Source organism: Heteronotia binoei, chromosome 7, assembly GCF_032191835.1.
Source record: "Heteronotia binoei isolate CCM8104 ecotype False Entrance Well chromosome 7, APGP_CSIRO_Hbin_v1, whole genome shotgun sequence".
Classification (NCBI taxonomy): Eukaryota; Metazoa; Chordata; class Lepidosauria; order Squamata; family Gekkonidae; genus Heteronotia; species Heteronotia binoei.
This window is the reverse complement of record NC_083229.1, coordinates 18,475,867-18,501,509: the sequence shown is the minus strand read 5'-3', so window position 1 is coordinate 18,501,509 and position 25,643 is coordinate 18,475,867. Positions and strand designations below refer to the sequence as shown.

The 25,643-nt window shown below is 46.3% G+C and overlaps 1 protein-coding gene across 1 annotated transcript in view; it reads right to left on the bottom strand.

Annotated features, from left to right (window-relative positions):
• The window catches only part of HHLA1 (HHLA1 neighbor of OC90), a 57,528-nt gene that overhangs the window by 7,645 nt on the left and 24,240 nt on the right, over positions 1 to 25,643 (bottom strand). Inside the window, exons 10-13 of the mRNA XM_060243110.1 lie at positions 25,109 to 25,351; positions 22,350 to 22,415; positions 17,297 to 17,419; positions 64 to 220 (exon numbers count right to left, since the gene is read on the bottom strand). Of these exons, the coding sequence (XP_060099093.1) occupies positions 64 to 220; positions 17,297 to 17,419; positions 22,350 to 22,415; positions 25,109 to 25,351 (589 nt within the window). The remainder of the gene's footprint in view (positions 1 to 63; positions 221 to 17,296; positions 17,420 to 22,349; positions 22,416 to 25,108; positions 25,352 to 25,643) is intronic.

The window sequence follows — 25,643 nt, the reverse complement described above, 5'->3', positions numbered from 1 at the left end:
CTCCCCGCCACCACCACTATATTCAGGTCCCTGAATGAAAACTAAGATGGTTCTACCTGTTACCTCATTGATTCTTCTCTCGAGTATCTTCTTTGCCTCATGCAGAGACACTGCTGAAAAAATTTACACAGCTCCATGACGCAAGGGTTTATCTTCGGAGACACGGCGGTAGCTGCCGGCAAGGTCACAGCGGTCTCTCTCTTGGGGGCCTTCGGACACCCTAGGGGGAAAAAATACAATCCCAAACTAGTGTTTGGAAACAGCCCATATGTTTGGCATACCCAACCCACAAGAAGGAGACACCTGCAGAGACATAATAGTTTATTGATGAAGATGAAACAGGTTCCGTCACAGAGAAGAAGGGCCTTCAAAGTTGATAGCAGAACAGTCCCAGAGGATTCTGAGAACTCATTTCTTCAGCCTATTGGTGTTGCTTCTATGAAAAACTGTGCAGATTTTGGTTGAAAGCACTGTATTATAAATCTCTTTGCGCCGAATGAGACCTGCTGTAGGGTTTTTGCTTTTTTAAAATGATTCCAAATGCCAGGGGTGGAATTCTAGCAGGAGCTCCTTTGCATATTAGGCCACACACCCCATGATGTAGCCAATCCTCCAAGAGCTTACAAGCCGCTTTTTTTGAAAGCTCTTGGAGGATTGGCTGCAACAGGGGGTGTGGCCTAATATGCAAAGGAGCTCCTGCTAGAATTCCACCCCTGTTGAATACTGTAATCTATTGGCAAGAAAACAGATGGCTATTTAGAGACAAAGGAAAGAGGTCTTCGTTCCAGGCTGTTCTGGAAGCGCCATTGCCACATTCCTTCCATGTGTGTGTTCTTGTCCACCATCAGGGTCTGAGAGGGGAAAAGAAACTGGCGCGTTTGAAACACAAACTGGTTATGCAAAATGCTGATTGGCTAGCACTTACACTGTCACCAACCCAGTCCTGGAGATACCGTACCTTCAAAGCACCACTTTTTTTCATTGATAAGATGACAAATGGATACACATAGGAATTTTCATACGGCATTTTTAAAACAAACACGATAGCTGAACTAAAGCACGGGATGCAGTGTCTGGTAGCTGGGCCAGCAACTGAGCGATATACACAGTTGTCATTAAGTTGCAGATCTTTCAAGAAGTCCGGCCAGCCCTGAAAATGAAGGGCATGCTAGTGAGACCTCTATTCAGGGGTGGAATTCTAGCAGGAGCTCCTTTGCATATTAGGCCACATGCCCCTGATGTAGCCAATCCTCCAAGAGCTTACAAAAAAGAGCTTTGTAAGCTCTTAGAGGATTGGCTACATCAGGGGTTGTGGCCTTATATGCAAAGGAGCTCCTGCTAGAATTCCACCCCTGACTGTATTCACTTATTTCATTTATACCCTGCCTTTCTCCTCAGAGGGGATCTAGTGAGGCTTACACTGCTTTGCTCTCTTCCATGTTATCCTCATCACCCAGCAAGTTTGCATGGTGGACTGGAGCCTCTCATATACCAGTACGACATTCAAACTCTACACTAAGAGTTTCTTAAAAAAATAAATTAGCAGCAGAATGTGTTTACCACCATCTTCCTGGACAGGTAAGAAGGCAGAGAGATGGGACTGGTTCTCAGGAATGATAGAGTTGGAAGGGACCTCTAGCGTCATCTAGTCCAACCCCCTGCATAATGCAGGGAATTCACAAACACTTCCCCCTAAATTCACAGGATCTTCATTGTTGTCAAATGGCCATCTAGTCTCTGTTTAAAAACCTCCAAGGAAGGAGAGCCCCCACCTCCCGAGGAAGCCTGTTCCACTGAGGAATCGTTCTAACAGTCAGGAAGTTCTTCCTAATGTTGAGCCAGAAATTCTTTTGGTTTAATTTCAACCCATTGGTTCTGATCCTACCTTCGGGGGCCACAGAAAACAATTCCACCCCATCCTCTATATGACAGCCCTTCAAGTACTTGAAGATGGTGATCATATCACCTCTCAGCTGCCTCCTCTCCAGGCTAACTCTTATCTGGGAGAGGAACACATCTCTGACAATACAAGGGAATGAAGTTATGTGGGTGGACTACGTCCTGGTTTAACTTACAATCACTTTCCTACTTAGGGTCATTTTGAGAGCCAATCTGGTGTAGTGGTTAAGAGCAGTGGACTCAAATCTGGAGAGCTGGGTTTGATTCTCCCCTCCTCCACATGCAGCCAGCTGGGAGACCTTGGGCCAGTTCCAGCTCTTGAAAGAGCTGCTCTCTCAAGAGCAGTCTTCCAAAGAGTTCTCCCAGCCCCACCTATCTCCCAGGGTGTCTGTTGTGGGGAGAGGACGGGAAGGTGATTGTAAGCTGCTCTGAGACTCTTTAAGGTAGAGAAAAAGCAGGGTGTAAAAACCAACTCTTCTTCATTTTCAGATGACACCAGGACTTTTTTGGTAGCAAAAGCCCAGCCAGAACTCATTTGCATTAGGCCACGCCCCTTGACATCACCATAGTTTCACACAGAGCTTTTTAGTAGAAAAAGCTTAGCAAGGGCTCATTTGCATATTAGGCCACACCCCTGACATCACCATAGTTTCACACAGAGCTTTTTAGTAGAAGCAGCTTAGCAAGGGCTCATTTGCATATTAGGCCACACCCCCTGACATCACCATAGTTTCACACAGAGCTTTTTAGTAGAAGCAGCTTAGCAATGGCTCATTTGCATATTAGGCCACACCCCCAGACACCTAGCCAGCCTGAACTGCGTCCCTGTGCATTCCTGCTCCAAAAAAGCCCTGGATGACACAAACAAGGCCTGCGGGCTGAACAACCATCCCACCTCTACATCTCTGTCACAATTGGATGCTCTTTCAGAGGATGGGCCCATGCAGTCGTTAGAGCTGCATCGGCTATGCATTTGAAACCAAAGCTCGACTGTACGATTTGCAAGATCTCTCTCCACTCTAATCTCTTTGGGAGAAGGTAATTGGTCTGAGGGGAGGCTCATGTTTCACATTCTTTATGGATTTGGTTATCTGACACGATAGGAGAGGTTAGGGAGGTGGCACTTAAGTAATGAAGCGCTGTTGAAATACACTCAAGCTGTCGGAGGCTGACGTGATTTTAATATAAAATGGCATCCGCCGATGGCAGAGGAATCAAGATGCTGTCATCTTCAAAGGGATGGGGATGAAGCTACTTCAAGAGACGGGAAGGTCTCTTACTGCCTTCCAACCCACACATCTTGCTGGCCAAATCAAAAAGCAGCGTAGTGGCTGCTAGGCTCGAACCTAGCCACTTCCAGGGCTATTTTTAAAGCAGGAATTCAAGAAATATCTGGGGACTTTGGGGGTGGAGCCAGGAGACATTGGGGGTGGAGCCAGGAACAAGGGTGTGACAAGCATAATTGAACTCCAAGGGAGTTCTGGCCATCACATTTAAAGGGACAGCACACCTTTTAAAATGTCTTCCTTCCATAGGAAATAATGAAGGATAGGGGCACCTTCTTTCGGGGCTCATAGAATTGGACCCCCTGGTTCAATCGTTTTGAAACTTGGGGGGTACTTTGGTGAGAGGAACTTTGGTGAGAGGAACTAGAGCCCCTGAAACCTCCAGATCAATTCCCCCTTATACCCTATGAGAATCGATCTCCACATTGGGAATAATGAACTGCTCAGCTGACGTTTCCCTCCCCCCCCGCCCCGTTTCTGGTGACTCTGAAGGAGGGATTGGCCTCTCTACTCACAAGTTGCTGCCAACTTCTTCAAAGTAACACAGACACACCATCCCAAGAGGAAGCCTTTCCAATCGGGGACTGAAGCCTCCGGAGGTGGAAAGGCACATTGTCCTCTGGGGGCGGGGCTTCCCCCCGCCGGCCAGCTGACTGGGGGCGGGAAGGAGCCTGGGAAAGCGGAAGAACCCCCGCTGGGACCTGGGGATTGGCAAGCCTAAATCTGGAAACAGGATAACCTGGAATATAGGCTGGTGCAGGGGTGGCCAAACTGTGGCTGGTGCAGGGGTGGCCAAACTGTAGCTGGTGCAGGGGTGGCCAAACTGTGGCTCGGGAGCCACATGTGGCTCTTTCATACATATTGTGCAGCTCTCAAAGTCCAATTCGCCACCTTGAAGAAGGCATGTCTCGTTAAATCACTTCTTCAAGCCAAGCCAGCTGGTGGCTTGAAGAGTTCATTTAAAGTTAAAGTTGCTTTCTTTTCACCTCTCTCTTCCTCTCCCCGTCTATTTTCCTTTGATGTAGCCAATCCTCCAAGAGCCTAGAGTGCTCTTCTTACAGGGTCTACTGTAAGCTTCAGGAGGATTGGCTGCATCAGGAGTGTGTGACCTAATATGCAAAGGAGTCCCTGCTTCAAAAAAAGCCCTGAGTATATTCAATCCAGATTTCCAGTAGTTTTTATGGTCCAATTATTTCAATTATGAATCAAAATACCCCCCCCAAAACCTGAACAAATGCCAATGGGATACCATTGCCAGCTCTTCACCTGTTTCAATATGAATCTTCTTCATCGTCCTGAGATATTCCACATGCCTCATCTCTTAATATGATGTCAAACCTCAGTTACATGAAATAACATTGTCTGTTTTGGTTTACCTGCCTGCATATATCGGTTTTTGAATTTTAGCTCAGAAGCTAATCCGCATCATCTACAACGAACACAAAAGCTGGTACCTCTCCAAGCTCTTACCGCGACCGCTGCCTTAATCAAAGGAAGAATCATTTGAAATAATGACGGGGAGGTTGATTTCATTTTGTTTTAATATTAAAGGCACTAAATGCTATAAATACAGTCTCATTACCTTCCCTTGGAAAATGAAAAAATCTCTCCCGGAATGATGTTTGAAGATGGGGTCATGTTCAGTCATAGCATCCAATTGACTTGGAGAGTCTTGTCTTGGAACCTATTTATGAGAACACTTAGGAGCTTCACCCAGCATCACTCAGGAAACTAAATGCCTGGTGACTTCCCTGCCCACCCCCCAATGCATCCCTTTAGAGCTGGGAATAAATAGACCATTTCAAAAGATGGAAGGAGGGAAAAGATGTTCCTGGAGGATGAGAAATGTCACGTACGCTTGTTTCTTCTTCCAAGGACAACAGCTTCACTCTTCTCAAATCCTCTGCTTCTTGTTCCCTGAAATACATATTTGTGAGCAAGGCAGGTCAACCAAGCCAACTGGAAAAAGAGAGAAGTTGGGATAGGGAAAGAATGCTTACCTGCTATCATTTTGAAGCACAAAGCTGTCTTAAATCCACAACTTTGTCTCTGGCAGTCCATTGCAGTGCCTTCAGATATGTGAGGCGGGAGTTCGCTCTGAGTGCCTAATATGGCATTCATCATTTTCTCTGTTGTCAGCCATTTTGTTTGGTATGAACTAAGGCTGGTTAAGGCCAGTACTATAGGTGTGAAAGATGGACAACGATGAACGCTGACAGGAAGAATGTTGATTTCATATGGTGTTTGAGGAGAGGGAGGGAGAGCTCTCCCTAGGAACTAAAACATTTAAACTGTGGCTATCGTAGTTTAGTTACATTCTGAGAAGACATGGCAATAATGCTAGGAAAAGCGAAAGGCAGCAGGAAAAGAAGACCCAACACAAGATGGATTGACTCAATCAAGGAAGCTACAATCCTCCATCTGCAAAACCTGAGAAAGACTATTAATGATTGGACATTTTGGAGGTCATTAATTCATAGGGTTACCATAAGTCAAAAGCAACTTGATAGTACATCACGCATACACACAAAAGACTGGTTTCATTACTTTTTTTTCCCCATTGGAATTAAGATACTTTCATTTTGAAGCCCAAGCCATACATTATCAAATGAATAGCCTTTGTTAACAATCTTTTTTGGCAAGTATACCACAAGAAACTCCTCACTCTATATTGACCTGCGTGCCAACTGGACACCTCATAACAATTTCTCCCCTCAGTGTCCATTCCTTGTGTGGACCACCTCTCCTCTGTCCATTCCTAAGCTCCTCCACCCCCCAAAAAAATCACTGTCTCTGTGTTGAAGAATGAATTACCAGAAACTATTTGGAAAGCTTCAACCTTGGTGGCCTTTTGTGAGGCCCGTAAAGACTGCTCCTTTTCAGCAGGCTCACTTAAGCTGAAGTAAATGAATTCTTTCTGGCACACACTCAACCTGGTGTTGTTTCTCTGGGTGAGCTTTGTAGAACTTGTTTGTACTGTAATTTTATACTGTGTCAACTACATTGCTTGGCCTGTGCTCATGTTGGTAAGCGGTAAGGTTGCCAACTTCAGGTTGGGAAATACCTGGAGAGTTTGGGGGTGGAGTCTGAGGAGGATGGGGTTTCAGGAGGGGAGGGACTTCAATGACATGGAGTCCACCTTCCAAAGCGACCATTTTTTCCTGGTGAACTGATCTCTGTTACCTGGAGATCAGTTATAACAGCGGGAGATCTCCAGCCATCACCTGGAGGATGGCAACCCTATTCAGCAAGAAGGGAGACTGAAACATCCTGTTCCCGAATTCCATTCTGGGAGCTCATCAGATACAAGCCAATATCATCTCTTTATTGATTATTCTGTAAATCAGTGTTACTAACCAGAGAAGGAGATGAGGAGGAGGAGGAGGAAGAGGAGATTGGATTTTTACCCTGTCCTGCACTCAGAGAGACTTACAATCACCTTTCCCTTCCCCTCTCCACAACATACACCCTGTGAGGTCGGTGCGGTGGAGCTAAGAGAGCTCTGAGAGAAACTGCTCTTGAGAGGAACAGCTCTGTAAGAACTTGTGACTGACGTAAGGTCACATCAGCAGGTGTATGTGGAGAAGTGGGGAATCAAACTGGCTCTTAGTACACAACATACCATACATTTGAATGGGTAGTCAGTGGGCATCACAACATACCATATAAATGAGCATTCATTCAGAGCAGCGGTCATTTTTGTAGAAAAACAGGTGGTGGAGCTCATCCAGGGGTTGTTATGCAGCTGCACATACTATTCAATGGACAAGGAGGTGGAACTCTCAGAAGGAGGAGGTGGAACTCTCAGAAAGGTTCAGGAGCTGCGCTCCTGTGAGCTCCCACTGAATCCGAGGCCTGATTCAGAGGCTTATTCTTTGGTTTATTTCGTGCTTAACTTTGGCTGGATAAATACTTTCCAGGCACCTGCCCTAATCTACCAGTTATAGTGATCCTTTAACAGGATCATTATTTTCATAAATGGAGTATCTGGCAGTCTTCCAGTATACAGGTTTAAGCATGCACCTCAAGACTTCATCTTTGAGGATTTAAAAACTGAAGGTTAAAACTCAACTTTTGATACTGAAGTTATTTTGACAAATCTGAAATACCAAAGTTTCCACAAGTATACCACAGGTCCTCACCAGACATAAGTCCTCTACATGCTCTACAAGTCCTGGCCCCACTGATGGACCTCCTGAGGGCACCTGGTTTTTTTGGCCACTGTGTGACCCAGAGTGTTGGACTTGATGGGCCATTGGCCTGATCCAACATGGCTTCTCTTATGTTCTTATGCACATTTTTTCAATGATTTATGTGCAGTAATTTCAATGATTTATGTTGCAAAAGAAAAGACCAGTTCTCAGAGGGTATGAGTTGAGATAATATGGAAGCCCTACAGGCACTGGAGAATAGCAAGAAGGGCAAAAACATGTTACTTCCCCCTCCTTCCCTCTCAAGCTAGAGTGGTGTAGTGGGTTCGAGTTCTGGACTCAGATCTGGGTGACCCAGGTTCAACTCCCACTCTGTTCTGGATGTTGGTCTAGTGATCTCTGGCCCATCACACATTCTCAGCCTAGTCTACCTCACAGGGTTGTTATTTGGAGGATAAAACAGAGAAGAGGAGCATATTGTGAACCCCTTTTACATCTCCAATGGGGAGGAAAGTAGGGTCACAAAATGGCTGCCAAGTGCCAAAAATGACTGCTGAGAAGGTGGAACCAGCCACAAAATGGCTGCTGCAGCTTCCCTTCAACCACACAATGAATGTCCTGTGTTGTGCTGGAAGTGACATCATTGTATTGGGGAGATCGCACAGCGATGTCCTTGTTTGACGGAGGAGGTTTTTCCCACTGGCCAAGCAGATAGCAACAGATCAAAGCTCCCCAAAGTGGGGGGACCCCGCTGGGGCCTGGCAACCCTAGCGAGACCAGGTGGGGCTTTTGCCCAGCAAGTCTTCCAATTGGACTTTAAAGATTTGATTGGCTGTGCAGATTTTTAAAAAGGTTGCCTTGGGAAAAACTGCCACCACAGCACAAGGACGTTCAATGTGTGCTTGAGGGTAACATGCGGCAGCTATTTTGTGGTTGGCGGCTCCACCTCCTCAGCAACCATTTTTGGGCAGCCATTTTGTGGCTGCACTCACCACCCTGTGTCAGAATCCCAAAGGGCCCACAGGCTGGAAATGTTTGGGGACCCCTTTCATATGCCCTAGGCACCTTGTTTGTCTTTAAAGAGCTACTGGATTCAGATCTTCCTTTTCTACAAACTGTCACAGAAATACATATTTTGGGGATAACTAGGTGCAACTACCTTTGTTTGGTTCAATCTTATTTAGAGTCAGCTTCTTAGATGCTTTGTCCTCTCTGAATTAGGGTTGCCAATCCCCAGGTGGGGCCAGGGGATCCCCCGGTTTGGAGACCCTCCCCCCGCTTCAGGGTCGTCAGAAAGCGGGGGGAGGGGAGGGAAATGTCTGCAGGGAACTCTATTATTCCCTATAGAGATTTATTCCCATAGAAAATAATGGAGAATTGATACGCGGGTATCTGAGGCTCTGGGGGGGCTGTTTTTTGAGGTAGAGGCACCAAATTTTCAGTACAGCATCTAGTGCCTCTCCCTAAAATATCCCCCAAGTTTCAAAAAGATTGGACCAGGTGGTCCAATTCTATGAGCCCCAAAAGAAGGTGCCCCTATCCTTCATTATTTCCTATGGAAGGAAGGCATTGAAAAGGTGTGCCGTCCCTTTAAATGTGATGGCCAGAACTCCCTTTGGAGTTCAATTATGCTTGTCACAGCCTTGATCTTGGCTCCACCCCAATGGCTCCTGGCTCCACCCCCAAAGTCCCCAGATATTTCTTAAATTGGACTTGGCAACCCTACTCTGAATGGATCCTAAAGTCCAACTCATCTGCTCATGAGGCCTGTGTAATGGATACCTGTTAGAAGATTTGGATTTGGACACAGTAAATACTGTCTGAAGGGCTTTATCTGTCGGAGGAGTCCCTCTGCCAACTGCTTAGTAAACTTTTCTTGCATAAGGTTAATCTTTCTGAGTCCTGAAACCCACACCTCCCTCTTTTGAGGAGAGCTTCAAAGCGGCCTTTCTGTCCGCCCTTCTGTGAGACCTGGAGAGCCTGCTCAGCCGCTCCTCAGAAGCAGTGTCTCCTTGCTGGGAGGGAAAGAGGCTGGCAATATTTTAACTAAGAACAGTTTGGTTGATTGAAATGGCCTTCAAATCAGTCAAGGCAGCAGGGGTTTTTTTTTCAGTTAAAAATGCAAGGACATCCACATTAAGAAGCAGGGCTGCCAAACTCCTGGTCTGCAAACACTGCAAACCGCTGCGTTGTTATGTTGCAAATAAATGCTTAAGCGATTTCTTTCATAACGATGCAATTATATCATCATCATCATCATCACAAAACCAAAATTCATTAAATGTCCATAGAAAAATCAAAAAAGTTATTTCACACCACTCTTGTAAGGTAGTACTTTCAAAATCAGAATGTGATGAGATACGGCGTACAGTGGTGTATGCTTATGAACATATGAAGCTGCCTTCTACTGAATCAGACCTCGGTCCATCAAAGTCAGTATTGTCTATTCAGACTGGCAGCGGCTCTCCAGGGTCTCAAGCTGAGGTTTTTTCACACCTATTTGCCTGGACCCTTTTTTGGAGATGCCAGGGATTGAACCTGGGACCTTCTGCTTCCCAAGCAGATGCTCTACCACTGAGCCACAGTCCCTCCCCTTAACATATGGTGCTGCTGTATACTAATCAGACCCTCGGTCCATCAAAGTCAGTATTGTCTTCTCAGACTGGCAGCGGCTCTCCAGGGTCTCAAGCGGAGGTTTTTCACACCTATTTGCCTGGACCCTTTTTTGGAGATGCCGGGGATTGAACCTGGGACCTTCTGCTTCCCAAGCAGATGCTCTACCACTGAGCCACTGTCCCTTCCCATATAAGGGGTTTATAAAGGGCATCGATATAATATAGACGCAGGGGTGGCCAACGGTAGCTCTCCAGATGTTTTTTGTCTACAAATCCCATCAGCCCCAGCCAGCATGGCCAATGGTTGGGGCTGATGGGAGTTGTAGGGGAAAAAAATCTGGAGAGCTACCGTTGGCCACCCCTGATATAAAGAATATTTCTAAAATCCTACTGCAAAAGGAAGCCTTCTTTATTCATAAATTCCAGACCATGTCCCCCCGGGGTCTGAATGCCTCACTGGATTTGTCTGGATTTGTTTAAAAATGGCATAAAAATATATGTGTGTATATCAGTTTAAGTGTAAATTGGATACAGCTGTATGGAACTATTTATGCTGCTTGAGAATCAGTTGTGTTTGAGAACCATTCCTGCAAGCTGCAAAGTAACATTGTATTGCAACGTGTGAGCAATTGCCTTTAGCACAGGGAAAGCATTGATTGGTTTGTATCAGAGAAATATTAGTTATGCTTTGTTATGATTTGTATGGTAACTGATTATTTTATTTATGTTAACGTTCCAAAACTAAAAGAAAAGCAGCCAGTGGAAGGTAAACAAAACACAGAAGTGAACCCAGGACCTGTGTAGCCGCCGCACCGGTCAGACTTTGGTCTGCTACCCGTAGGAGGAATCATACACAAGCGTGGTTCTGTCTACGTCTTTCAAGAAATGGAGAACTGAGACAATGGACTGTAAAGGACTACCTTACAAGAGTGGTGTGAAATAACTTTTTGATTTTTCTACGGACATTTAATGAATTTTGGTTTGTGATGATGGTAATATAATTGCATCATTATGAAAGAAATTACTTAAGCATTTATTTGCAACATAAAAACGCAGCGGTTTATTTATAGTGTTTGCTAATCAGTACACTGCAGTTTCCGGTTTGACCAAGCCCCTGGTCTGGGCAGGGATTCTCCTACCCGGGAGGTTCCCAACCCGCTGGCCCACATTGGGCTGGTGGGGGGAACCTCCCCTGACGTCGCCAGCATGATGACATCACCCGGAAGTGACGTCATTTTGCCGTCATGCAGCAGACACTCTAGGCGTTTCCAGGAAAACTCTTTGGTTTTCCCAGATGCTCTAGCCATTTGGGAGCGAAAACTCTATGGTACAATAGGGAGAACGCAGAGGACTTGGCAACCCTATTAAGAAGGCAGTGCTGCAGGTTAGAGAAGTGGAGAACAGCCTGAAGTGGTATAACCCTGAAAAGAAAGAACGTTCTTGCTCAATTTTGCTGATTGTTCTGTGGACCCTCAATGCACTATACATCCCCTGCTGCTTGAACCGGAAGAGTTAAGTTGTGAAAAACCACATACCCCTATTCCTTGCTGGTGTGTGAGTATTCCTAAAGAGCCAACCTATGCTGTACGGGTCTGCATAAATTATGTATACAAACTATGAACACAGACAACATCAAGGAGAACAATGACATGGAAGTGGGGCAGGATCATACCTCTTGGTTTCATCCTCAGCCTCTGTACTTCCACCCTCTGAGGATGACAGAAACAAATAGTTCAGATATTGCTTGCTAACCCCGATCTGTGAGGCGGCCAATACTGTTTCAAGTGGTCCAGTGAACTTTAACTGGGACCGATTTCGCACGAGGCTTGTTCCGGGTGGAGAGCCCTTTTGTTCCTGGGGCTTCTCTCTGTTTCCACACAAGTTGCCCTGGAGCTGCGAGGTGGCGCAGCACTCTTCCGCAGCAAGGGAGATCCTCTTCCAAGTGGTTTCTGCTTGCTGTGGGAGAACAGCGCACCAGCTCGCAGCTCCGGGCAACTTGTGCAAAAAATGGAGAGAAGTGCCGGGATCAAAAGGGCTCTCCACTAGGAACAAGCCCTAGTGCGAAATCAGCCTGGATCTTCTAACTAGTGTTGTCTTCTTGTTCTTTACATACATAACACTCCCCGCCCCCACAAAAAAAAGGCTTTCTGGAGGATCCAAGGCAAAATATAGAATGTGCAAAGAAGTAATACAAAGGCGGACTTCTTTGCCACTTGGTCTTAAGGCTCGACTCCTCTTGAGTCCCTGTAGCGATTGCAGTATCAGCTACTGCCTGAAATCAAGGAGTATAGTGCTGACTTGGAATGCTGCACAGCTGATGGAAATCTGACAATGTGACATGAAGGGTCTGCCAGAAATCACTGCTGGAAAAACCAGCAAGGTCTAAGACATCCAGCCTTCACTGCAGAGACTAGGCGTGTACAAGCTCTATGAACACTGTATCCCTGGATCCCTCTTTACTTGGGATAGTCCCTGATTTCTGCTAGTCCCTGGTCAGTAATGTTCCCTACTTTGTTAAAAGATGCAATGTCAATTAGTAGAATAATAGTATTATAACTGGATTACCAACCTCCAGGTGTAGCCTGGAGATCTCCCAGAATTACAATTGATCTCCAGGCTAAAGATCAGTTCCCCCCTGGGGGAAATGGCTGCTTTGGAGAGTGGACAGTATGAAAGAAGAAGAAGGAGGAGGAGATTGGATTTCTACCCTGCCCTTCACTATCCAAAGGAATCTCAGAGCAGCTTACAATCTCCTTTCCCTTTCTCTCCCGACAAAAGAGGTAGGTGGGGCTAAGAGAGCTCTCCGAGAACTGCTCTTGAGCAGAACAGCTTTGAGAGAACTTGTGGCTGACCCAAGGTCACGTCAGCAAGTGTATGTGAAGGAGTGGGGGAATCACACCTGGTTCTCCCAGATAAGAGTCTGGGCACTTAACCACTATAGCAGGGGTGGCCAACGGCAGCTCTCCAGATGTTTTTTGCCTACAACTCCCATCAGCCCCAGCCATTGGCCATGCTGGCTGGGGCTGATGGGAGTTGTAGGCAAAAAACATCTGGAGAGCTGCCGTTGGCCACCCCTGCACTGTAGCAAACTAACTCTCAGTTTGACTTTACACCAAACTGCCCCACTGAGGTCCCTCCCCCTCAAATCCTGCCCTCCCCAGTCTCCAGCCTCTAAATCCCCAGGTATTTCCCAACCCAGAACTGCCAACCCTACTTCTGAGTAAGGCTGTCAAACTCCAGGTTGAAAAACTCCTAGATATTTGGGGGCAGAGCGTGGGAAGGGCAGGGTTTGGGAAGAGGATGGACCTCCGTGCAGTATAATGCCAAAGACTTCACCCTCCATTCAAGCCATTTTCTCCAGGGGAACTGATCTCTGTAATCTGAAGATCGGTTGTAATTCTGGGAAATCTCCAGGGGTGGAATTCTAGCAGGAGCTCCTTTGCATATTAGCCCACACACCCCTGATGTAGCCAATCCTCCAAGAGCTTACAAAAAAAGAATCTTGTGAGCTCTTGGAGGATTGGCTGCATTAGGGGTGAGTGGCCTAATATGCAAAGGAGCTCCTGCTAGAATTCCACCCCTGGGGATCTTCAAGCCTGACCTGGAGAGTGGCAGCCCTGTTTATGAGATCCTTTTTTTAAAAAAAAACTGGCTTGCCATAGTTTGTCGTGGTTTTTCAGAGCTGGGTGACGGTCAGGCAGAAATCCAGCAGGGACAGATTCCTCCTGCCAGAAATGCTGACACCTGATGGATTCCTTTTAAAGGTGAAGGAACCTTGCCAGGTAAGAACAAGAAGACAATAGTAGTTAGAAGATCCAGTTAAAGTTCACCTGACCACTTGAAACAGTATCGGCCACCTTACAGATTGGGGTTAGCAAGCAATACTGGGTCTCCTTGTGCCTGAAAGAAGGCAAGTAAGGGAAGAAGTAAAACCACTTTAAAGAAAACACCTCGTAGATCCATTTCTAGGCAAAAGAAAGAACTGGCAATGCAAGAATGCAGCTGGTGAAGAATCTATGCAACTTTCTCGCCCACCAATTTAATTGGCCTTAGATTCTATAGTCTTGAAGCCCTAGATAGTCATGTTTTCACCTCTTCTCCCATTCTTCCTGGAAATACCTTGCTAGATTGATGATGATGATAATGATATTGGATTTATATCCCACCCTATACTCCGAATCTCAGAGCAGCTTACAATCTCCTTTATCTTCATCCCCCTCAACAGACACCCTGTGAGGTGGGAGGGGCTGAGAGAGCTCTCCCAGAAGCTGCCCTTTCAAGGACAACTCCTGCGAGAGCTATGACTGACCCAAGGCTATTCCAGCAGCTGCAAGTGGAGGAGTGGGGAAATCAAACCCGGTTCTCCCAGATAAGAGTCCACGCACTTAACCACTACACCAAAGTCCTTTGATCTACACCATGACTCTTTAAGCCATGTTGGATCAGGCCAGTGGCCCATCCAGTCGAACATTCTGTGTCACACAGCAGCCAAAACCCTGGTGCCAGGCAATAGCAAATCATCTGGAAGTCTCTTGCCTTGAAACCTCCACAGGGTTTCCATAAGTCAGCGGTGACTTAATGGCAAACATGAAAATTGCCCCAAACATAAGGTCACCAATCCCCAGGTAGGACTGGAGAACAAGCGTAAGCACCGTGTACCACGGACTTCTGTGATAGAATTAGTCCTTAACAAACCAATACAAAAAAATATATAGAAATAATATCCAAAATTTTTTGTTCAAAAATATTGTATTATTTATTAAGTGGTAAGTCACAACCCCAGGTAGCTGAACTGCTGGACTGTCTTGGTCTTGTCAGCCACCAGCGAGCCTGCAGCAAACGTGGACTACTGCACTCTTCTTAAATCTTCGTTCGCGAAGCCAAGCCGAGAGAGAGAGAGAGAGAAAGTCACAACCTCAAGGGTATGGAAATTTTCCAAAATCACTGATTAGTTCCCAGAAGGGGGGAAAAAGTTGACAGGCAAAACTGGTCTATTTCCCCCTGTTTTGCTGTAAGCTTTATCTAAGCCATTGCTTATTCACTTTTCAAATCAACTTCCACTCTCACAAAGCATATCCCTGCAGTACTTTCAAGAGAAATGATATGTTTCGTGAGAGTGGAAGTTGATTTGAAAAGTGAATAAGCAATGGCTTAGATAAAGCTTACAGCAAAACATGGGAAAATAGACTGGTTTTGCCTGTCAGCTTTTATTTTCCCCTTTTGAGAACTAATCTGTGATTTTGGAAAATTTTCATACCCTTGAGGTTATGATTTACCACTTAATAAATAATACAATATTTTTGGACAAAAATTGCCTTCCCCAGTCATCTACACTTCCCCCACTGGCAAAGGCAAACCGTGCATTTGGCCGACTGCACAAAAGAGTGTGGAGCAACAAGCACCTGAAAAAAGGCACAAAGATCAATGTTTACAAAGCGGTTGTGATGACAACCCTCATCTACGGCTCCGAATCGTGGGTTTTATACCGTCATCACCTGCGACTCCTTGAGCACTTTCATCAGCGCTGCCTTCGCACCATCCTCAACATCCACTGGAGTGACTTTGTGACCAAAACTGAAGTCCTCAAGAGGGCGGAGGTTACAAGCATCGAAGCACTGCTGTTGAAGACGCAGCTGCGCTGGGCAGGGCATATTTCTAGGATGGAAAACCACCGCCTTCCCAAGATTGCTCTGTATGGCAAACTTTCCACCGGCCATCGAAATAGAGGGGCACCAAAGAAGAGGTACAAGGACTCCTTGAAGAAATCCCTTGGCACCTGTCGCATCAACCATCACCAGTGGTCTGACCTAGCCTCAGATCGCAAAGCATGGAGGCACACCATCCACCAGGCTGTCTCTTCCTTTGAGAACGCACGCATAGCTGGTCTTGAGGACAAAAGGAGATTGAGGAAGAATCGCACTGCTACAGCACCAACCCCAAATCAGACTTTTCCCTGCAGCCACTGTGGCCGGTTCTGCCTGTCCCGCATTGGTCTTGTCAGCCACCAGCGAGCCTGCAGCAGACGTGGACTACTGCACCCTTCTTAAATCTTCGTTCGCGAAGTCAAGCCGAGAGAGAGACACTCCCCCCCCCCCCCCAGCAAGCTAGGTACTCATTTGACCAATCACGGAAAAATGGAAGACTGATTCAACCTCAAGCCAGCTACCTGAACACAGCTTCCACCGAGATTGAACTCAGGTTCTGAGCAGAGCTTGGACAGCAGTACTGCAGCTTACCACTCTGCGCCACAGGCCTCAGTTCCAAGAGCTTACAGGGCTCTTCGTACAGGGCCTACTGTAAGCTCCAGGAGGATTGGCTACATCACGGATGTGTGGCCTAATATGCAAAGGAGTGCCTGATACAAAAAAGCCTTGGATAAACATATGGAGGAGAGGTCTATCAGTAGCTATTAGCCATAAAGTATAGATGGAACTCTCTTTCTGGGACAGTGATGCTCTGTATTCATGGTGCTGGGGGGAGGGGCAACAATGGGAGGGCTTCTAGTGTCCTGACCCCACTGATGGACCTCCTGGGGGCACCTGGGTTTTTTTGTTGTTGTTTTTGACACTGCATGGCACAAAGTGTTGGACCGGATGGGCCAATGGCCTGATTCAACATGGCTTCTCTTATGTTCTTATGATTCCCCACAAGTCGTGCCACATTTTGACTCACCTGGGCCAGATTAACAATTAGGCCAAGTAGGCACTGGCCTTTGGGCCCCCATGCCTTTAGGGACCCCGGGCCGGCTCCCCCCTCCCCCCCCTTTCCTCCTGCTTGCAGCCCTCCCAGCCTGTAGTCCTCGCAGCCAGCAACTGAGCTGCTCTTTGCCCGGCTTGCCTGGTGTGGCTGATGCTGGTGTCGTCGCCAAGTTTGCCTCTCCCCCGCAGCTTTGTCAAAGGGGCTTTGAGAAGTTACCTGAGGGCTCAGCAGGGGCCATAGGTGGCGGGGCGGCCGCTCCAATTCTGAGATAATTTGTGAGGGGCCCCCGAGATTTTGACAGCATAGAGGCCTCCACAGGGTTTAATCCGGCCCTGTGACTCACAGCTCCCGTCAATTTCCCTCACAGCTGCTGGATCTCCAAAAAAACAAGACCAAATTGCTCCCGGGGAAAATTGGAGGGAGTCGTGAGTCAAAATGAGGCCGCACAGCAACTAGTGAGAAATTGGTTGCCTGCTCTGAGAAAAGCAGAAGTCCAGGGGCTGAACAACAGCTCGTGAGGAATTTTTCATTCCATAAACATCCAAGGAGAAGTAAATAAACGGGATTCAGCAGCAGCCACCTTTACCACGCATGGAGAAAAAAAATCAAACATGAGGCAATTGCTGTTCAAGAGATGGGTACTTACTGGAATACACCTTTGGTAACACAGTGGTCCTTTGTGGAGGTGTCGACACTGCAAGCAAAGCCACATTCCCTGCCCGTGAAAGAAGGAAAAGAACATAACAGCATGAGTAAGAATGGATCCTGCCTTATGCTAACTACACTTAAACAATGGAATTCACTCCTGCAGGAAGGAGAATTGGATAAGCATATGGAGCAGAGGTCCATTTGTAGCTATAAGTCAGAAGGTATAGATGGAACACTATGTCTGGGGTAGGGAGAGCCAGTTTGGTTGGTGTAGTGGTTAAGTGCGTGGACTCTTATTTGGGAGAACCGGTTTTGATTCCCCACTCCTCCACTTGCACCTGCTGGAATGGCCTTGGGTTAGCCATTAGCTCTGGCAGAGGTTGTCCTTGAAAGGGCAGCTGCTGTGAGAGCCCTCTCAGTCCCACCCACCTCACAGGGTGTCTGTTGTGGGGGGAGAAGATATAGGAGAGTGAAAGCCGCTCTGAGTCTCTGATTCAGGAAGAAGGGGTATAAATCTGCAGTTCTTCTTCTTCTCTGTATTCTTGGTGCTTGGGGGGCAACAGTGGGAGGGCTTCTGGAGTTCTGGCCCCACTAGTGGATCTCTTGGCGGCACCTGGGTTTTGGCTACTGTGTGACAAAGAGTTTTGGACTGGATGGGCTATTGGCCTGATCCAACACAGTTTCTCTTATGTTCTGGCCCTGGTGGTGGATCTCCTGATGGCACTTGGGTTTTTTTGCCACCGTGTGACACAGAGTGTTGGACTAGGTGGGCCATTGGCCTGATCCAACATAGCTTTATGTTCTGGCCCTGCTGGTGGACATCCCGATGTCCAGGAGTCATTTTGTAGAAAAATAGGTGGTGGAGCTCATCCAGGATTGTTATGCAGCTGCACCTACTATTCAATGAACAAGGTGAGAAGGAGGAGGTGGAACTCTCAGAAAGGTTCAGGAGCTGCGCTCCTGTGAGCTCCCGCTGAATCTGAGGCCTGCTGATGGCAGTTGGGTTTTGGCACTGTGTGACAGAGAGTGTTGGACTGAATGAGCCATTGGCTTAATCTAGAGCCAGGAGGCAACATTAGGGGAAGGTCTCAACCTCTATGCCCTATTGTTGGCCATTCAGAGGAACTGGTTTGTCAATGTGTGGGACAAGATGCTGGACCAGCTGGACTATTTGTCTGATCCAGTAGGGTTCTTCTTATGTTTTTAAGTACATCCAGAAAAGGAGCAGAAAATAATTGCAAGTAATTGGCACAGTCCTACAATGTATGGTGCTTATGTTTGCTGTTTGCAGACATACTATACTCATGCATATCCTGGGATGTTCCATGCCCTAGTGCATGGAGAATGATTCCCATAGGGAATAATGGGGAATTGATCCGCAGGTATTGGGCGCTCTGGGGGGGGGCTGTTTTTTGAGGTAGAGGCACCAAATTTTCAGTATAGCATCTAGTGCCTCTCCCCAAAATACCCCCCAAATTTCAAAACGATTGGACCAAGGGGTCCAATTCTATGAGCCCCAAAAGAAGGTGCCCCTATCCTTCATTATTTCCTATGGAAGAAAGGCATTTTAAAAGGTATGCTGTCCCTTTAAATGTGATGGCTAGAACTCCTTTGGAGTTCAATTATGCTTGTCACACCCTTGTTCCTGGCTCCACCCCCAATGTCTTTTGGCTCCACCCCAATGTCTCCTGGCTCCGCCCCCAAAGTCCCCAGATATTTCTTGAATTGGACTTGGCAACCCTAGGATGTAGTCTAATAGGCCAGTAAGTTCCTGCCAGGATTTTTCTACAAAAAAAAGCCCTGGACCCAGGCCTTTGCCTAAAGCGGCAGGTCAAGTGTGTGTGTGTGCGCCGAATTAGGCTCTCCCCACATGACTTCAAATAGAAAAACAATTATTTGCATTAATTTTGCCACCCTGAATCGTTCTCTCTCGGCAGAGCACTGTTTTTATTCATTCATTAATTAATTTTATTCCATTTGTATCCCGCCCTCCTCGCCTAGGCGGGCTCAGGGCGGCTCACATAGACATGCATGCGCATGAGTAAATGCAGCAATACATTAAACCACAGAATAATATAAAAACATAAAATGCGTCAAATATTTCGGCGCTATAATCTTAGTTTCCGGTTCTCTCTAAGCCGATCTTAAATTGTCTTCTCCGCAGCTGCTGTACAGCGGATTTCAAGGGATGGTTCATATGTTACCTGGGACTGTAGTGACCAGCAGCCTGGTTCACAAATGCCTGGCGGAAGAGTGCCGTCTTGCAGGCCCTGCGGAACTGTGTGAGCTCTCGCAGGGCCCTGACCTCTTCCAGCAACTCATTCCACCGGCATGGAGCCACTACAGAGAAGGCCCTGGCTCTAGTTGTCATGAGCCTGGCCTCCTTAGGGCCGGGGATTGCAAGTAGATTTTGAGATCCATACCGAAGTGCTCTCCGGGAAACACTGATCGTTTTGTATGGCCCGCAAATGATGTTATAAATGTCCAAATGGCCCTTGGCAGAAAAAAAGGTTCCCCACCCCTGCCCTAGTGGTAGGAACCAAGGCTGCCACCTGCACACTGGTGAGCAGGATTATGCCTAAACACACTGAACCGAAGTTCTCCTGTTTCTCCTGTACATCAGCCCAACCTTTGATTGGCGTTTTTCACAACTGTGGCAACATAATGAATCACACAAACAATCCTTTGGTCAATGTGGCCTTCACACCCTAGGCCAGGGGTCTCAAACATGCAGTTCAGAGGCCTAATCAGGCCCCCAGAGGGCTCCTATCAGGCCCCCGAGCAACTGGCTGTCATCTGCTTCCTTCTCCCTATATCTTGCTTCCTTCTGCATCACAGCTTGCTTTGCCAGGCTTGCTCAATCGCACAGCAGAGCTACAGAGCAAAACCTCAATTTTTTCCAATAGGTTGCTTTGTCAGGCTCTCTCAATTGCACAGCAGAGCTACTGAGCCAAGCCTCTCTTCCTTCTATTGGCTGAGGCTCCCCCCCAGTCCCCTGGGGAAGGAAGGAAAGAGCCAAAGCTTCCTTTGCCCAATTCCCTGGATCCCATGGGAGAAATACAAAGAAAGCATCTTTAAGACCAACAAGGTCTCATTTATGTCAGATCCAGCTCTCTTAACAAATGAGTTTGACACCCCTGCCCTAGGCATTAGCATAGAATGTTACAGGTATATGTTCTTTTCAGTGGGAAAGAGCTCACCTGTCAGAGGTGCTCTGGTTGTTCTTGAAAAAGTTGGCCATCTTGTGGTCACAGATGCTTCAGCTGCAGGAGAAAAACCAGAAGCACATCAACTTCTCTTGTTGATAATTATTTATCAGATACTCCAAGAACAAATCACAGAAACCACCACAGACTCTAAATTCTGGGCTTGTGGACTGCTTCTTTGGTATATGAAACATTAGCTCAGGGGTGCTGAACATGCGGCCCAGTGGCTGAATCAGGCACCCAGAGGGCTTCTATCAGGCCCCCCATCTGCTTCCTTCTCCCTCTCTTGTTTCCTTCTGCATATCAGCTTGCTTTGCAAGGCTTGCTCAGTTGCCCAGCAGAGCTACAGAGCAAAACCTCTATTTTCTCCATTGGCTGAGGCTCCTCCCTGGGAGAGGAAGGGGGGAAGAATAGCTTGCTTTGCCAGGCTCTCTCAATCACAGAGCAAAGCTACTGAGCCAAGCTCCCTTCTATTGAACAAGGCTTGTTCACTCACACAGAAGCTACGGAACAAAATCTCTATTTTCTTTGTTGGCTAAGGCTCCTCCCTTGGGGAGGAGGGGGGGAGGGATAGCTTGCTTTGCCGGGCTCTCTCAGTCACAGAGCAAAGCTACTGAGCCAAGCTCCCTTCTATTGAACAAGGCTTGTTCACTCACACAGAAGCTACGGAACAAAATCTCTATTTTCTTTGTTGGCTAAGGCTCCTCCCTTGGGGAGGAGGGGGGGGGAGGGATAGCTTGCCTTGCCAGGCTCTCTCAATCACACAACGGAGCTACTGAGCAAAGCCTCTCTTCCTTCTAATGGCTGAGGCTCCTCCCCCTTCTGGAAAGAGCCAGAGCTTCTTTGCCCAGTTCCCTGGATCCCATGGGAGAAATACAAAGAAAGCACCATTAAGACCAATAAGTACTAATGTTTTAAGTTATATATATTTGTATTTGTCTGTGTCCTTTATAAAGTTGTATCTCTGCTACCTAATCTTGTTGTTATTGTTGTTCAGTCGCACAGTCGAGTCCAATTCTTTGCGACCGCATGTACAGAGTCACACCAGGCCCTCCTGTCTTCTACCATCCTGCGAAGTAACGCTGTTCAGCCATCCCTTCTTTTGCTGTCCCCTTCTTCTTTTGCCTTCTGTCTTTCCCAGCATCAGGATCTTCTCCAGTGAGTGCTCCCTTCTCATTTGGTGGCCAAAGTATTTGAGCTTCAGCTTCAGCATCTGGCCTTCCAGGGAACAGTCTGGGTTCATTTCCCTTAGGACTGACTGATTTGATCTTCTTGCAGTCCAAGGGACTCCCAAGATTCTTCTCCAGCACCACAGCTCAAAAGCATCTGTTCTTCTGCGCTCAGCCTTCCTTATGTCCAGCTCTCACAGCCATACATTACTACTGGGAATACCATCGCTTTGACTATACGGACTTTTGTTGGCAGGGTGATGTCTCTACTTTTTATTATACTGCCCAGATTGGCCATAGCTGTCCTCCCAAGGAGCAAACGTCTTTTAATTTCATGGCTACAGTCACCATTTGCAATGAGCTTGGATTCCAGCAATGTGAAGTCTGTCACTACTTCCATATCTTCCCCTTCTATTTGTCAAGGTGTGATGGGGCCGGATGCCATGATCTTAGTTTTTTTGATGTTGAGTTTCAAGCCTACTTTTGTGCTCTCCTCTTTGTGCTAATCTTAAATAGGTACAAACATGGCCCAGCACGACGTGCCCCTCAAATTTTATACTATTTGTGCATCTTAAACATGTCACAGACATTTTCTGTAACAATGAGCAAGACTCATACATGCACATATGCACGTACCCTCTGGAATCTTACCAGCAAACAAACAATCTCAACTCACTTGTCTTCAATAAATCTGGTCCTTCTTCTGTAGAAGGAGAAGCCAGCGGCAAAGGAACTCCTGTTGCTGAAAAGATTGGAAAGGAATATTAAAACTACAAATAACCAGGGCTTTTTTTGTAGCAGGAACTCCTTTGCATGTTAGGCCACACCTCCCTGTTGTAGCCAATCCTCCAAGAGCTTACAGTAGGCCCTGTACAAAGAGCCCTGTAAGCTCTTGGAAAATTGGCTACATCAAGAGGGTGTGGCCTAATATGCAAAGGAGTTCCTGCTACAAAAAAGCCCTGCAGATAACTCTATGGACTAAATAGTATTTGGAGGTGTTAAGTTGAGGCACTTGAATCGGCCCTCAGATTCTTTGAACATTTCTAGAAAGGCAGCAAAATTAAATTACCCCTCTCCTTCTGAAAAAAATAATAACATATTCCAAATTTTCTTATATGTAAGCAGGGTTACCGGATGCCCTTTTTTTAGAGGACATGTCATATTTGTGTATGTCTGTCCTCCTTTGGTGCTCTTTAGAAAAACTGATGTATATGTCCTCTTTTGTGATGGGAGGGATAGGAATATTCCTAGCTAGTAGCAGAGCTTTTTTCATAGCAAGAGCTCCTTTGCATATTAGGCCACACACCTCTGATCTTCCACGAGCTTACAGTAGGCCCTGTAAGAAGAGCTCTGTAAGCTCTTGGAGGATTGGCTACATCAGTGAGGTGTGGCTCTTTCACACATTCACACATTCAAGTCCCCTCTTGCTGCTTTGGTTCTTAAGTGAAGAAGCTTCATTTGTGATCCAGACCAAGAGCCCAACACATTCATGAAATCTCCCTCCTTTTTAAATAATTGTATTGTTATATATTCCAACACCACTCCACCTTTGTGAGAGTCCCAGGCCATAGATACATTATAATATTCCATATATTTATTACTATTAACATTTCATCCAAATACAACTCCATCACTCTATTTAAACATCTTATCCATTCATTTTGTTATTAACCAACCAATCGTTTTAAATTGTTTAGACTTTTCCAAATACCTCACCATCTTTCTAAACCAACCCTCCTCCTGTTCCCTAACCTTTAATCTGTTCATCCTTCGTATCTTCATCGTTAAATACTCCAATATTATTATATTATTCATTTTATCCCTCCAATGATTAATTGTCAGTTCCTCAGCTTCTTTCCAATTCCTTGCTATCACTTGTCTTGCTGCTACTATCATCAAATTAATCCATTTACTATCCTCTTTTGATCTTAATCCCACACCATCCAAATTAATAATTGCCAGTGCTTTAGATATACTTATTTTTCTTCCCATAATCTTTGTCATCTCTATGCCAACCTGCACCCAGAATTTTTTCACTAAGGGACAATCCCACCACATGTGACTGAAAGTTCCAATTTCTCCACATTTCCTCCAACAACTTTTACTCCCTGATTTAGAAATATAATACATCTTAATGGGTGTATAATACCATTTCTGTATCATCTTCAATCCCTGCTCCTGCATTAACCTAGATGTTGTAACAAAGGGAGGTAATCTAAAAATCCTCTCCCAATCTTCATCTAAAATTTTGTCTTCAATATCTGTTTCCCAATATTCCTTCAAAAATTCTCTCGGGGATTTCCCTGTACCTAATAAAATCTTATACAATTTTGAGACTATTTTTGACTTATCTTCTCCATACTCTTTCACCAATTTTTCAAAGGGAGTATTAATTCTTTTACCAATATTTTTAAGTTCTTCCTCCTTCAACAATGAGGAGATTTGACTTTTTAACAACCAATTAATATTATTCAAAATATTATACTCCTCTTTCTTCACCCCATCAGTACCCCAAACCTCTTTCACTTCTCAAATCGTAATCCTCTTCAGTTTATCTCCTACTTCCTTTGACAGCGATCCCCTTAATGGAGCAAACTGGAATATATAACAATAAAATTATTTTTAAAAATTTTAAAAAAATGAAATCTTCCTCCACCATTCTCCACTAAGATGAGCTGAAAACTATTTACTGTCTTCTTCTTCTTCTTCTTCTTCTTCTTCTTCTTCTTCTGTACTATTCTTAATGGTTCTGGCCCTGACTAGGACAGCTCAGGCTAACCAAAGCTTATTAGATCTTGGAAGCTAAGCAGGGTCAGCTCTGGTTGGTATTTGGATGGGAGACCACCAGGGGCGGAATTCTAGCAGGAGCTCCTTTGCATATTAGGCCACACCCTCTTGATGCAGCCAATCCTCCAAGAGCTTACAAAAAAGAGCCTTGTAAGCTCTTGGAGGATTGGCTACATCAGGGAGGTGTGGCCAAAGGGAGCCACCATCCCTCCCCATCTCCCATCAAAGGTGGCCAGCTCAGGTTGCCTCTTTTAAGAGCTGGAGCTCCCTTTGCAATGAAGGGGCCAAAACCTGGTCTACGCTTCCACAAAAAGGACTAGCAATAGGACTTCAGCATAAGGCTAAAAAAAGGTAAAGGTAGTCCCCTGTGCCAGCACCAGTCGTTTCTGACTCTGGGGTGACGTTGCTTTCACGGCAGATGGGGTGGCTTGCCATTGCCTTCCCCAGTCATCTACATTTTCTCCCCAGCAAGCTGGGTACTCATTTTACCGACCTTGGAAGGATGGAAGGCTGAGTCAACCTGAGCCGGCTACCTGAAACCAGCTTTCACCAGGATCGAACTCAGGTCGTGAGCATAAGGCTACGTTTCTTCATATTCTCAAAGAGCCTCTATTCTTGTACTACCTCTTCACACCCCCAGGTACTCACTGGGAACTGGCTGTGTTCCAGGGGGGACATCAGAGCTCGTCACAGGTGCAAGTGAGAGCACCAATTTAGTTGGCGCAATCTCCCAGTCTTTCGAAGCACCAGCCTGCAGCCACGAGGACACCTGAAAAGAGGACGGCTCCGAGCCCTTCAAGCCCACGGTCTTCTGCCATGTGGTGAATCTGGGTGAGATGGTCCCATCACCTTTGGGGGCAATCGTCTCAAGCTGGACAGACAACTTTGGAGCTGAAGCATCAAAGTGAATAAAAGATATTTTCAGCTAAAATGCAGGTACAATATAGGAGGAGGAGAAGGGGAAGGAGAAGACCATAGATTTATACCCCACCCTTCTCTCTGAATCAGAGTCTCAGAGCAGCTTACAGTCTCCTTTATCTTCTTCCCCCACAACAAGCACCCTGTGAGGCGGGTAGGGCTGAGAGCTCTCACAGAAGCTGTCCTTTCAAGGACAACTCTGCGAGAGCTATAGCTGACCCAAGGCCATTCCAACAGCTGCAAGTGGAGGAGTGAGGAATCAAAC